This window comes from Ceratocystis lukuohia, assembly GCF_044167205.1.
Source record: "Ceratocystis lukuohia strain C4212 chromosome Unknown Supercontig8_pilon, whole genome shotgun sequence".
Taxonomy (NCBI): domain Eukaryota; kingdom Fungi; phylum Ascomycota; class Sordariomycetes; order Microascales; family Ceratocystidaceae; genus Ceratocystis; species Ceratocystis lukuohia.
This window is the reverse complement of record NW_027263527.1, coordinates 1,136,788-1,151,197: the sequence shown is the minus strand read 5'-3', so window position 1 is coordinate 1,151,197 and position 14,410 is coordinate 1,136,788. Positions and strand designations below refer to the sequence as shown.

Genomic DNA, 14,410 nt, shown 5'->3' with positions numbered 1-14,410 from the left:
AAGGATCAAGGATGCACACGCTGTCACGTGATTGTCGAGGTATGCGGAGTCAAGGACTAGGGTTATCCACTGCAATGTTTGCTTTGCAAAGCGCTCCATTTTCTTTCCAGCCTCCTATCCCTCATCACTTTACAGCAAGTATTTATATACGTGCGGCCACTGAGGGATCTAGCCCATTCTCGCATATATATAGCCACCGTAACGTCTGGAACAGCAGGCCTTTTTTTGCCTGGTGATTTTTGGCTTACACTTTAACCCCAAAGCTAGGATGCAAGCTAGGACACAAAGCGGATGGGGGTTGGTGTTGACGCAGACGTTTCCATTTTCGAACAAGGTCCGGCGACACAACATGGTCATAACTGTATAGACAAGCGTTCGGAGTGTGCCCTTTGCAGAGGGGTAGTGTAGCCCAAGGTGCTGTTGGTGTTGGGGCATCGATGCATCGATGTAGCATGTAGCATGTAGCATGCACATGTGTACTAGGTATGTAATAGCAATGCGCCCGTACAACAACATGCATCTGTACACTGTACTCCACACTTGCTGTAAAGCTACGAAGCAACAATATTCATACTTGGATAATATGCATGTGCGTAAGTGCGTGAGTGCGTATGTACGCATGTGTGTATGTTATGTATGTCTATACCGTACTGTACTGCATGTACCTGTGTACTTGGTTTCTGGCGTCTGTCGCCCTATCCCTCCCTACCACGGGCCTCAGTCCACTAAGCTGCCCTACTATAGCCCCTGTAGGCTTCTTGTTAGGCCGCCGTAGAGCCCCTGCTGTGACGTGACACCAACCCCGTCCTTCTCTGGCCGACCCCTCTTGAGCCCCACTTTAGCTCGCTTCCCAGGTTGGTTGCTGCTTCAGCTTTCAGCCTTCTTCTCCCTCTTAGAAGGGCAGTCCGCTAAAGGGGCGGAAAAGTCAGCTATTTTCTGCTCTACAGCGCCGTAGCCACCCACTGAAGCCGGCACTTGGGCAGCTCTGGCGGGGCTGGCTTTGAAGCTTCCCTACCCTTATTCGACCCAGCCGCCATCTTTCTCTTTCTCCTCTGACCATCTTATTAAAGCTAGCTTCAAGCCATTGCCCATCTGCCCTTGGTTTTCGTCCTTCCTCTTTGCTTCGTCACGTCTGTTTATAATCTACACCAACTATTGCTAATATCCTGTTCCTGTGTACCTTGTTCATAATACCCTCCTGCCCTTCATCTTTGCCTACATCCCCATCTACCACAACAAACCCACAATGTCGCTTTCTGATAACGACCAGAAGCTCCTCGAAGCTTCCAAGAAGCACCCCGTCATTTCCCTTGGCGAAGGCCGTCTCTACAAATATGGCACGGCCGGTTTCCGCATGAAGGCCGACCTTTTGGATGGCGTATGCTTCAGAGTCGGTCTTTTGGCCTCTCTGCGTAGTCGCAAGCTAGGCAGCCAGGCCATTGGAGTTATGGTGACTGCAAGCCACAACCCTCCCGCTGATAACGGCGTCAAAATTGTTGATCCCCTGGGTGACATGTTGGAACAAGACTGGGAAGTCTACGCTACCAAGCTAGTTAACGCGCCCTCTGATGAAGCCCTCGTCGTTGCCTACAACTCGCTGGCAGCCCAGCTCAAGATCGATCTTGACACGTCTGCCCGCTGCATCGTTGGCCGCGATACCCGGCCATCGGGCTTCAATCTCGTTGTTGCTCTCAAGGACGCCTGGGAAGCCACCAACACCCACTCAGCCGACTACAAGCAGCTTTCCACCCCCCAGCTACACTACTTGACTCGCTGCATCAACACCGAAGGCTCTCCCCGAGCCTACGGCGAAACTTCGGAGGCCGGCTACTACCAGAAGACTGCTGATGCCTTCGTCAAAGCCCTGCATGGCAAGAAGGTTTCGGGCCAGGTAATTGTCGACTGCGCCAACGGCATTGGCGGTCCTAAGCTGCACGAATTCCTCAAGTATGTCCCCGCTGAAACCGGCCTTGATGTCAAGGTGGTCAACGACGACGTGTTGCGCCCCGAAGTACTAAACCTCGACGTAAGTGCATTGTGATTTATCCTTCCCATCTCCAAAGCAACTGGACTAGGTATGTGGGCAAAGTAACTAACAGTGTGTCTGGAAATAGTGCGGTGCCGATTTTGTCAAGACTAGACAGCGTGCTCCTCTTTCCCCTCGTCCCGTCCCTGGTGTTCGCTCCTGTTCGTTCGATGGCGATGCCGACCGCCTGATGTACTACTACACTTCCCCCACTCAGGGCTTCATCATGCTTGATGGCGATCGCATTGCTACCCTTGCTGCATCCTTCATTGGAGACCTCTTGCGTTCCGCTGGTCTAGAGGGTAGCCTATCCATCGGCGTTGTGCAGACTGCTTATGCCAATGGCGCCAGCACTCAATACATCACCCGCAATCTGAGCCTGCCCGTTCTGTGCACAGCAACCGGAGTCAAGCACCTGCATCATGCCGCGCAAAAGTTCGACATTGGAATCTACTTCGAGGCCAACGGCCACGGCACCGTGCTCTTTAGCAACACGGCTATTGCCGCCTTCGTCAACACCCAGCCGCAGTCGCCGGCCCAGAAGGAGGCCTTGGACATTCTTGCTGCTTGCGCCGAAATGATCAACCAAACCGTGGGTGATGCCCTCTCTGACATGCTCATGGTCGAAGTTGTCTTGGCCCACAAGAACTGGAGCATGGAGGACTGGGCTGTGGTTTATACTGATCTACCCAACCGTCTGCAGCGTGTTGAGGTGCCCGATAAGGATGCCTTCAAGACCACCGATGCCGAGCGTCGTTTAGTCTCACCGCAAGGTGCCCAGGCCGGCATTGATGAGGCTGTTAGCAAGTATACCAATGCGCGCTCATTTGCCCGTGCCAGTGGAACTGAGAATGCTTGCCGTGTGTATGCTGAAGCTGCCACAAACGCCGAGGTCGATGAGCTAATCAAGCGCGTTGTTGCCCACATCATCTCGGTGGCTAATCAATGAGTTAATGGACACATGGCTTATTGTTCATAGGAGGCAACAAAGGAAAAAAAGGAAAAAGAATGATTGCAGAACAAAGCCGCAAAAAGATCTTACAGCCAATGAATTCATGAATCCAGAAAAACAGTTGTTCTTGCAGGTCGTATTGATCACAATTACTATTCCACATGCATCCATGTATATGTGCATGTATAGCTTTGCTTTTATATGCTAGTGTTTGATTCGCTTTTCTACATATGTGAATAGGCCGTGTATCAAAGAAGTAACAAAGCCGCCTGTTTTTTTAAACCGCCTAGATAGACCAGCCCATATAAACACCTTTTATAGTCTTCATGCGAATGACAAGACAGAGAGAGAAAGAGGGAGAGGGAGGGAGGGGGGGGGATGCAAATGAAGTGAAGAGCAACAAAAGAAACGATTCATAACGCAGTCGTTAAATGAGGTCTAGGTCTAAGCTTGAACGCTTGCCTTTTGTTCTAAAGCCACCCAAGCCAGCAGAGCTGGGGGGGAATGAATGGACGGGAAAGACCGAGACACGAGGGGAGGGAGCAAGGAAAATAACGCAAAAACACCCAGAAGACAAGAGGGAAAAAATATCAAAGATATGAGAGGTGGTACAGGAAATGTAAACGAATAAAAGAGACCAGGACAAATAAGCATCAAGATGGAGGAAATGGGGAGGGATAAGACAAGCAGCCAAGAAACAAAGACAAAGAGAGACCCGGGTGACAGAAAGGAGAAAAGAAATAAGACAACTCAAAATGCGCTACACAGTCTGATTGCTTAGCACATCTGGTACTCCAGAGCGCCCTCGGCCTTGCGGGTCTCGTCCTCGGTCAGTAGCTTGTACTCAATCTTAATGTCCAGATCGCGGTGCTTGCGCTCATTAGGCTTGACCGAAATAACACCCTCGACCTCCTCACCCTGCTGGACGGTGAGCACGTCAGTGAGGTAGAAAACAGTCTGCTTCCAGTGGGTGTACTTGGTGTGGGGGCCGGTAGAGAAGCGGATCTTCTTGTGGCAGGCTGTGAAGTCAATATCAAACCAAGCAACCAGGGCATGGATGAAGTCGTCGCGACGAGCGGCCAGCTTGAAGGGTACAGAGAAAGCCAGGTCGTCGGTGGTGCACTTGTATAGATCCAGAGTCAGGACGGGGGTGGGGTCGGTAACAACGGCCTTGACCTCGACGGTATCGACGAGGGGCTCGGAAAGAGCTGTGGCCTTGAGAGGGCTGTAGTCAAAGCCGTACACGTTATCCCAGACTACGTAGACAGGGTTAGTTTGGAGAAACAATGGGGAAGATGGCCAAGAAATTATATGTCTTTCTGAACAGAAAAAGAACTTACATCCAATCTTCTCGTCCTTGTAGTCACCGTCCTCAATACCGCCAATGAAGATGGTGGCCTTGTCGGGGAATATCAAGCCGTCAGGCTGCAGGTAACGGTCACGAGCATACAGGACAGTGTCCAGCATAGACTCATACAGAAGGAAGTAGCCCATCCACTCGGAGATTATGATATCGACCTTGGGGAAAGGCAGTTCAACCTCCTCCATCTTGCCTTGGATCAGGGTAATCTTGTCAGATAGGCCATTGACTTCCACAATCTGGCGGGCCTTGAAGATGATAGAGGACATGTCCACACCAATGACATGCTTAGCACCAGCCTTAGCAGCAAACCTATGAGGGGGGGGTTCAAGCAGAGTTAGCATTTCAAGAAAGGTTTCCAAGACTTATGAAGAGCACTAGGTAATATATATGCGTACATGGACAGAATGGCAGTACCACAGCCAACATCCAGGACAACCTTGTCCTTGAAAATGTGGCGGTTCTGGACAATAGCGTTCATGTAGGAGCGCGTGCGGACATCGTCTTTCTATAGAAGCCAGATCTTGTTAGCGATCAAGATTTTAACTAAGGGCTGGTTTTTATTCGGTACATTTGACCGTTTTAGAGGCAGGGAGGGGATTAGAGTAGACGTGGGGTGAGGGGCGATGGTATCTTACCAACATCTCTTCATGAATGCCATGGTGGTCGTAGCTATACAGTGACGCAAGTTAGTATCTAACAACTTGGCCAAGTTGAATACGGTGGTATACGCAAAACCTACCTCTTAAAGTAGTGCTGCTCAGAGTGAGCCATGCTCTCCAGGCTTTCCTTCTGCTTGTCGATGTCCATCTGTGACATTTTGGGCAAACTTTGTAGTGGTTGGTGGGTTGTAGTAGGAAGAAAAGAATTCAAGTTTTTCGTTAGGGAGTGAAAGAGAAAAGAAAGAAATGAGTAGAAGGGGAAGAAAGGCAGAGAACAAATTTAGTTCTTTTTTTTATGTAGAAACGAAACAAGAGAACAAAAAAAGCCCAGGTGTAAAAAAAAAAAAAAAAAAAAAAAAAAAAAGAGAAAAAAGTCCTTAGCCAAGGAGAAGGAAAAAAAAACTCCAGTGACAAGGCTGAGGAAAAAAAATCTGAGCCTTACCTTTTTAGCCTAGATTTTTATTTTTTTTAGATAGCCTCTTGCGTGGGGTAGTTGCTTTTTAAAACTTTGCCCCTCAGCACACTTTATTTTTCGTCTTTAGCCTTGGCTTGAACGAGAGGCAATTACCCAGACATTGGAAAAAATAGAAAAAAATTAGAAAAAACACCATGAGAAATGCTTTTCACCTTCGTAGTTTGACATTCCAGATGTGTGTCTATCGATATTTACAAAGGCATATCACACCCACCCTACTACTGCATCAACTCAACTAACCACAAACCATCTGGTAAGATTCTGCTAGGGCGGCGGGGAGGAACCCAGGCAAAGCAAGTTTCTTCTCTTCTAGTTGCCGTTGGCCAATCAACGAGCCCAATTTATTTTTTAGGTTGTCCAAGGGCCCCCCGAACCCAAATAAGACGGATGTTCTTCACCGAATACCGAGACCCGTTTTTATAGTGTGTCTCACCGAATAATACCCCCCACTTTGCTTTCTTCTTTACCGAAGAATCTTTACAGAAAATTTTACCATGACATGTGAGGATAGTTGTCACCATACTAAGAGATAATAACAGGGTTGGTTCAGAAATGATTGATGAATTTTGAGGTATCTTAACAATCTTGTGGCACCAATGACAAGCTTGTCTTGTTAGCCACTCTAACTTGAAATGCAGAGAGATAATAAAAAAGAAAAAGACAGAAAAAAGAAAAAAGAAAGCGTGCTTGAACATCTAAAACAAGAAGATCAAGAGTCGAAACAGTTATGCAAAAAACAAGGAAATGAATTTTTTTAAACACCAGTGCAACAGCAACAATGCAGGCCTCCTTCCCTCAGTTGATTAAGTAAGATGTGAGGATGAAATGTAAGAAGAAAAATGAGAGACAAAGAGTATAAAATGAAGAGGAAAGAAAACAGAGAAGACTCAAAAGGCTGCTACTGCTTGGCTTACAAAGCAACCTTCTTCTCGTCTATCGAGTCACCAGAGCGCGAGATGTTGTAAGTGCGCTGCATGTAGTTGTTGATCTCAGGAGAGAAGCAGGTGTCGTTAGAGCAGCTGCCGTCTTCGGTAGTGGCACGCTCCTGCTCGGCAGCAATCCACTCAGCCTTGTACTCGTTGATCTTTTCCTCGTGGTCCAACTCGGGGTTGTACGAGTTGCCAACGCCCCGGAAACGCTCCCACATAGACAAGTGCTGCTTGTGCACAGCAATACCGTGGTAGTTGTTCTCCTCGCCCTTAAGAATGTGACCCCAGCGACGCTCCTGCTCCTGGAGATCCAGACCGGTGGTGTCGGGGAGGAACAGCCAGGTCAGAACCATACCGGCCAGACCGAACCAGGGAACAAAGTAGAACTTGGTCTGGTCGTCAATGTAGTTGTACAGGACGGAGGCCAACAAAGCACCAGCCTTACCCAGGCAGGCAGAGAAACCGTGGGCGGAAGCGCGGATCTGAGTGGGGAAGACCTCACCAGCCACGAGGAAGGTAACCGAGTTAGGACCGAACTGGTTGAAGAAGGACGACAGGAAGTACATGACCTGGAACCAGTGGATGTTCTCGGGGCGCTTGTAGTACTCGAAGTTGTAGGCGGGGATGATGAACATGAGGAAGCACATGAAGAAGCCAACCTGCTGCATGTTCTTGCGACCGTACAGCTTGTTGTCAATGAGGAAAGTAGCCAGGTAGTAGCCAACCATCGAAACAGCCACGTTGATAAGCGACCACCACCACTGAGTCAGCAGAGAGTCAGGGTTGGAGGAAATAACCTTAATGAAGGCACCCTGGAACAGCTTGTTACCGTAGAAGAAGACATCGTTGGCGAACCAAGTGCCGGCAGTAGCAAGAATACGACCACCGAAGTGGCTGAAAGTGAAACGGAGAGCGTTGAGATCGTAGCCAGTAACCTTGGCCTTCTTCTTAGCCAGTTCCAGCTGCTTGGAGGCGTCAGGCATCTTCCAGATACGGTAGTACACGAGCCACAGGGTGCCAATAGCAGGCAGAGCAAAAGACAAACGGAAGGTGACCTGGGCGGCCATCTCAGAGTAGGGCGGGTTGCCAGGGTTTCCAGCATGACGGTTAAAGATAAGCAGGCAGACAATCAAAGTCAGCTGGTTGAAGAACTGACCCCAACCCTGCATGAGGAAGGCCATGGTGACACGGCGACCACGGTGGAGACGATCCTCGCGGGTCGACATGGTGCCAGCAGCAAGAGCATTCTCCATAGCAGCGGTAGCAGTGACGGGGTACTCACCACCGACACCAATACCGTAGAACATCAGGCAGAGGGCGTAGCAGATAACCCAGCCCTGGAGGGTCAGGCCCCAAGAGGCAGTAAGCATGACTAGACCGATGAACATGATGACGGCATCCTGGATCAGACCGAAGCGACGACCAATCCAGTCACCCATGACACCAACTAGCATCTGACCGACCATGATACCAACAATCTCGAGGTAGGTCTAAAAGATGAAATGTTAGTATTAGGCAATGTCTAATACGGCAATCAAAAGGGGGGGAAAAAAGATACTTACAACGGCAGCGATCCAGTTCTGGCTGCAGACGCCGGGCTGGCTATGACCCCAGCAGTAAGGCCAAACAGCCTTAAACAGAGGAGCAAGGTTACCGATGGAGAACAGCACATAACCCTCCAGACCCAGACCAGCACCAGGAAGAATGGCATTGTCAAAGTACCACGAGAAGGGCGACAGAGGGTCCTTCTTAATCATCTGGCCCAGAGAGCGAAGCTCGGCAGCCGCCTCAGCAGCATCAACCGAGGTGACGAATCTAACTCGCTGACCAAGAGGGAGATCAGCCCAGTAGACACCATCGGTGGTATAGGAATCATCGGGGTGGGTGAGAGCAGCAAAGGCACGCTTGTCATCGGCACTAACACCGGAGGCCGTGACGGGCGCAACGGCCGCGTTGGCTCCTTTCATTTCGGACATTATGAATATGTAGAAAAAATGGAAGGATTATAAAGATAGGGAAGTAAAGATACTTGATAGAGAAGGAGGATACAAGGTACCTCGACTTGACTATCTCGTAGTGATATGGGAGGAAAGGAAAGAAAGGAGGGGGGGGATGGTAGCACAAAGGCCGAGGTCTATCAAGACAAGGAGAAGAAAGAGCCTTAAGAAATGCAAATCTTTCTAGTATCTGCGCCTTTCTCTGGCCGAGAAAAGAACTAGATAAACAAGAAGAAAAGGCGTGAAGAAAGCGGTAGGCAATGGAACCTGTGAAGAGGATGGAGAAGAAAGAAGGAGAGGCTGGAATGGGCGAAAACAAGGGAGGAGCTGTCGAGACTTTATAATAGGCAAAGGAAAGAAGGAGAGAAACAGGAGAGTAAGAACCGCCCCCAGAGAACCCAAGACCGGGAAACTGCCAATCCAGCGCCAGCAGGCCAGCAAGAGCCGACGAAAGAGGCAAGAGAGGCAGCGTTCTGTCAAAACCTTTCCCACCACACTAAGCTCAAACTAAGAAGGAACCTTTTTTCTTCGTTCGCTCTTTCCCAATGCTTCCAGACAAGCTATGGGGTACGAACACACCCTTTGCTTCCACACCCCTCCCCCTTCTGTCTACATTCTTCATCTTTTATTTTTATTTTTTTGGTTTTTAAGTTCTTGCTCTCTTCAAATTTATTTTGGGGCAAGTCTACAATGGGAGTTATTACCCTCAGTGTTTTCGGATATATCTACTCAGGAAAGAGGGACTTGCTATTGCCACGAAGCTAAGCCGTATTTTATTGATTATTTTTCAGGGAGAATGAGGGGCCTGACATGCAGCTCAAAAGTCTCAGTTGAGAATAAGAAGAGCAGAAAAGAAAGAAAGACAAGAAGGCAAATCCAAATGTCCCTGACGACCTGGGGCTTGGTTTGCTGTGATCGTCTTTGTTGTGGGCAGTTTCCTGCTGCTGGCCGCCCTACCTAGTCTTCGCTTCCAGCACATCTAGCACGAGCACGTTTTTCTCTATTTTTGCCTTCGTTTTTTTTCCCGTTATTTTTTTCTTCAACTTATCTCCGCTTTACTGTCTTAGTCCTGTCCTTGTACTCCGGCGGAAAACGAACGGCTAGCCAGTTATTTTAGTGCTGGTGCGAATTCTGGAAGTTGGAACGCCGAACCAGCATGCGAGCATAGTGCAAGTTGCTGAACGGTAAGTCACCAAGCTAACAATGCACCACGAAAGAAAGGGCCAGGAAGAAAGTTGAAACAAGAGAGCCATCTCTAGTGCTAAAATATGGGAAGGAAAATAATAAAAAATAAAATCAAACAATCAGCCACACAAACAAGTATTCGGTCTAAAAGCTTAATTCACAATTCAACGAATGGTAGCTTGAAATCGCACCCCGTTGCAACTGGTCCCTCACTGATGGAAAGCCATGCGAGTGTGATCTTATGCTTGCTGGTCCGATTCAAGATTGGTGTGTCTGGCACTCAGATTAATGACGCAAACTGTACAACCTAGTAGCAACATATGAGATATCAGGAACTTCTCAAGCTTGTAGTATCTGGATTTAATGCTTATCTCGACCCGTTTCTGCCATACACACCACAGAACTTTTTTTTCAGTCCCAAATCCCGATACTCTATGGTTTTTTCAATCCCCCCTCATTGCCCTTCACAGATTCCGTATCTCTTCTCTTTTTTTCTTTTGTTTTTTTTTTCACAAAGCTTCTTGTACTATTCAAGACATGTCGTTGACTGCCGCCAGACTGCCAAGTTCTTGGCACGATTGATTGTGGTAGGTGCTCGTGTGCTTTGATTCTTTGTTTTCTCAATATTCTCTTGTCAACTTTAGTCGTTTTAATCCCATTTTTATTGTTTGTTATGGAGGAAGTCTACGTCGTGCCTGAGGATCAGATTGGGAAGAACTTCTTGCCTTGACGCTGCCCGCCTTCGTGTCTTGCTTGCCTCTATCCTACCCGCCCCCCTTCTTTCAGTGTGTGCTCATTTATCGATTTATTTGTCTCTCGCCGCTCGTCTCGTACTATGGCGCGTTATATACTCACTCCCTCGTCGTCGTGTTGGCCCTGGCTGGCTACGTACGTACTTCGGAGTGCGCCCCACATTTATCCCATCTCAAGCCAGGATGCAAACAATCCTCAACATGCAAAAAGAAAAGAAGGGCGAAAAAGCAGCTCTAGCTTCACAGCCAATCAAAGATTCGCATTCCACACGTGTGCCAGCTCAAAGCTATTTATTTGCCCATATTATTTCGCGCTTGAACCCTTCCTAGACATGAGCTAAACAGAACGGGAAGCACAAAAAAAAGAAAAAAAAAAAAGAATGTGAACAAACCTAAGTTTGCAGCTACCCTAACAACAAAAGCTTTTTTAGCGGACACTAGGAACCAAAAAGGAAGTAGTGCCAGCCGAGTCTGTCTAAATTGACCGAAACCCATAACCCTTGTCAGTGTCTGGCCTAAGGGTTATTTTATCGTCAACGCATAAATTTATGCTGCACGTAGGCAATGGCAGAAGCAAATGCCTGTGCTTGTCTGTTGGCACTATTTTCTTGTATCAATGATCTTCACGTTGAGAACCGGAACACCTGAGAGCTGGATGTATTGCTGTCTGCAAGGGTTTCGAGGGTCCCTTTGTATTGCTCCCAAAGTTCCCTCCCCCTACCCTTTGCTGTTCCCCCATTCTCTAGATAGGAGGGAAAAATCAATAAAAGAGTAAGAAAAAAGACCTCACGGAATCCCACATGGGACAGCAAGCCTCGAGTCATTGGCTAATCCATCTTTCGATTTGTGAGCATGACTACGAAGCTCGGTCCATTCGCTCTGATCTGAACTGAGGGCAGGGCAAAGCTAACCATAACAACAACGCCAGCAGAACACACAAACAAGATGGCTTGGGCCCTTATAGCACACGGTAGATAATGGTGTGGACTCAATTAGTCTGACCAAGAGAGCCATAGGAGCCCGAGCTTTTCTTGATATTTTTTAGAGTTCCTGATCACTGGCCACTTCGGGCCCCCTCGTGCTAGCAATACTGCACTCTCAGTGGCTAGTCTAGTCGCAACGCTTTGTTTGCCTGGCTCTGGCTGATCATTGATGTAACAATAAGCCCGCCAGCCAATATTTATCCGTGTACTTTGTCTTTCGCTCTAGCACACACAAGGTCCGTTTTGCGCTTTGCCACAATGACATAACCACTTGGACTGGTACATACAGATCAAGATTTGACCGCCTCGCCTTTTGTAGATTAGACAGACAACCTAGACCTCCTCCCGCCTCGCTTCACCTACCAAGCAAAGTCTAGGAGCTCTTTCTTGTCTCTTTGTGCCAATGCCAAGCCACCCTTATCATAGCAGGGTAAAAAAAGAAAACAAACAGCAGCTAGCCCTGCAGGAAAATCGAAATGCCGTTCAAGCCTGGGAAAGAAGAAAGCTTGGCGAGGGAAACAACTGTCGGCGGTCTTGGCATCATACGTAAAAACTGAATAAACCTGGGCGTCTGGCTTGGCCTAGTCTGCACACAAAAAAAAAGAAAACTCCTTCACCCCCTTGCTGTGCTTGCTTGCTTGCCAATGTCAAACCAGCGCCCACCAAGACTTTGTCAGAAATGTCCGACTTTGGGGCCCATGTCTGGAGCTACCCATCACCCTGCGGCCGGCACTTGTTGACATATGCACAATGCACAACTTCGTCTTCGTCTGCACAAAATATAATCTGGCCATGAAAGCCACAAAACGGACCGAGCTTTGCCTCTCACCCTCCTAAACACCCCCGTCTTTTTCACTTCATTTCTTTGGTCTTTCTTCTTAGGAAAGGCCCATTGTATGAGCTTGAAGAGCCCACGTGGTTTAAGTTTAAGTCTCGAGCCTTGTCCTATCGCGACTGTGCTTCGGTGTCCGGGATCAATGACATCTTCATGATTTCATCTACCACTAGAGGTCTATTTGATGCAAATTAGTGCCAAGAAATCCACTGCGATATCACTTTAGACCCGGACTCAAATTTCATGCATTTGTTAACCTGTCTATTCTGCCTAATACTGGCTTCGTGATGGCTGCAAAGCCTAGCATCGATTGAGCAATAGACCGGGCCGCACGCTGGCTATTTGGCCATCTCAACATGCGCCCTGACTTGTCATGAAGCATCAAAATGTGATGTGCATACTGCACGCCATTATGATCTTGCTACGACACATCTCGGTCTTTACCAATGTAGATAACGCAGATAGTCCTGATCGACAATCCGGTATTTCACGACATGCTCGTTACCCACCCACTGGACTTGGAACTCGTCGTTTTCTCATCATTTGTGTAAGCTGAGTCTTTTTCCTTCCCGTCGGTACAAAGGACACACACTAGGCTTATGCAACATCAGAAATTTGGGTGTCCTTCCTCATCACATCACCACACCTGCCGTCCTCTCCACCCACGTTGGATGAGGTCTTGCAGAAAACTAGATATCTTACACTCCACGTATGGCCTACTTCTTTTCATCCACCCCCTTTCACTCCCTCTCCTTCATTGCGATGTGCTTAATTAATGCCTTTTTCACATTTGTTTTCGGTGGCTTTTGCCGAGATTCCTTATCCAACTGAACAAAACGAATTAGCTGCATCTGCCAAGCTGCGAGAAAACAGAAGCTGTCCCACAACAAGGCCATAAGAGGCGAGTGACCATTGTGTAATTTGATTCTATATATTCCATCGTATGACATCCCCACTCCATCCTATGGTTATAAATGTCCAACATGGACACGCCCACGCCGACATTCACACCCCCTTCTCTTCTCTTACACCCAGCTTCAACTATTCCACTTCTCTACTTCTCCCATGTTGCCACCAGTCTTGTATTCACACACAAGCCGATCATAGAAGTTCTTCTCCTGTCCTCCATCCACTCTTTGCTATATACACAACAAACACAGATATTCGACGCCGTGGCGTGTGACATACACGGCGATCGTGATCCTATTTGCTCTTCTGAAAAGTTCGGCTAGTGGAGTTAGTCTAATTCTCTCTCTTCCCTCAATTCCACGTTCTGCAACCACGGATAGTGCATGCAGAAGGAGTTTACCGCAGATTCAGGGCCGAGGCAGCTATATGCTCTATGCTATATAGCGCTTTTTACGCAGTACAACGACTCAAATGTAAACAAAAACAAGGCTCAGGGTTTTTGAAGGCTACGAGCACATGACGGCCGACTTTTGGAAGAGATAAAATGCCATGCAGGGAGAGCTCACGCCAAGTGACATGAGAATAGCATTGAAACGATATACATACATAGCCACAGCTTGGCATCTTAATATCTCGAAATACACCCAGCATACCACCAGGCCTTTAAGCCTTCTCTTGGCCAGGGAAGCATTGTCCCTGAGGAAAGCGAACATCAAGGGAAATCTAGAAGAAAATCGAAGACAGCGAGGACGACGCAAGAGCCATCAACTGGTCACTCTCTTCTTTTTCTGCTCCTCGCTTGTTTCTCTCTTACAAAAACAAGTGGAAAAATACTAGCAACGGACGGCCCTTGCGCTAAATAAAAGACCAATAACAAACCATACCTCAGAGTCCACGTTCTTCTCTGATTGGCCAAGACTCATTCTCATGTATACCCACTTTTAACTACGCTTCACTTTTCGCCCTCCTCATTGCTCTCTCGTTCCCACCGAAGAGTCGTGAATCTAGAATGGCATTGATAACTCGCATTGCCCGTAGAATTTAAGCTCCAGCACTGGAACGCACTTTATTTTAGGGTACATGATGACACAGTGTGAAAGAGTACACTGTAAAAGAAATACTATACAGCCATAAACATTAGGGTTAGGGTACACACGTTGCTGTAAAGGCATAAGTACTTCGCCATTATGGTGTTGCGTTCATTCACTCAAGGCTTAAGTAGACTAAAAGCACTTCATAATCATAAATGTCTGACTGAAAAGGGAAACTGATATCAAAATGGGCATTTGTAAGGGGAGGATGCAAAAAGACAAGACCCTCACGAGGAAGAGAAATAAACGGGTAA

The 14,410-nt window shown here is 47.8% G+C and overlaps 3 protein-coding genes across 3 annotated transcripts; 1 reads left to right on the top strand and 2 right to left on the bottom strand.

Annotated features, from left to right (window-relative positions):
- Nucleotides 1-1,246: 1,246 nt before the first annotated feature.
- HOO65_080287 (Phosphoacetylglucosamine mutase) lies at nt 1,247-2,975 on the top strand (the record flags this gene model as incomplete). Its single annotated transcript, XM_071004236.1, has 2 exons — nt 1,247-2,026; nt 2,115-2,975. 2 exons carry the CDS (start codon nt 1,247-1,249, stop codon nt 2,973-2,975), a joined length of 1,641 nt encoding a protein of 546 aa, XP_070856517.1.
- Nucleotides 2,976-3,755: 780 nt separating this feature from the next.
- HOO65_080286 (Protein arginine N-methyltransferase 1) lies at nt 3,756-5,157 on the bottom strand (the record flags this gene model as incomplete). The annotated part of the gene is made up of 5 exons (XM_071004280.1): nt 3,756-4,234; nt 4,319-4,650; nt 4,737-4,846; nt 4,977-5,010; nt 5,081-5,157. The coding sequence occupies 5 exons, from the start codon at nt 5,155-5,157 to the stop codon at nt 3,756-3,758; spliced, it is 1,032 nt and encodes a 343-aa protein (XP_070856516.1).
- A 1,228-nt stretch (nt 5,158-6,385) lies between these two features.
- On the bottom strand, nt 6,386-8,380 carry HOO65_080285 (MFS phosphate transporter; the record flags this gene model as incomplete). The annotated part of the gene is made up of 2 exons (XM_071004211.1): nt 6,386-7,894; nt 7,967-8,380. The coding sequence occupies 2 exons, from the start codon at nt 8,378-8,380 to the stop codon at nt 6,386-6,388; spliced, it is 1,923 nt and encodes a 640-aa protein (XP_070856515.1).
- Nucleotides 8,381-14,410: the final 6,030 nt, after the last annotated feature.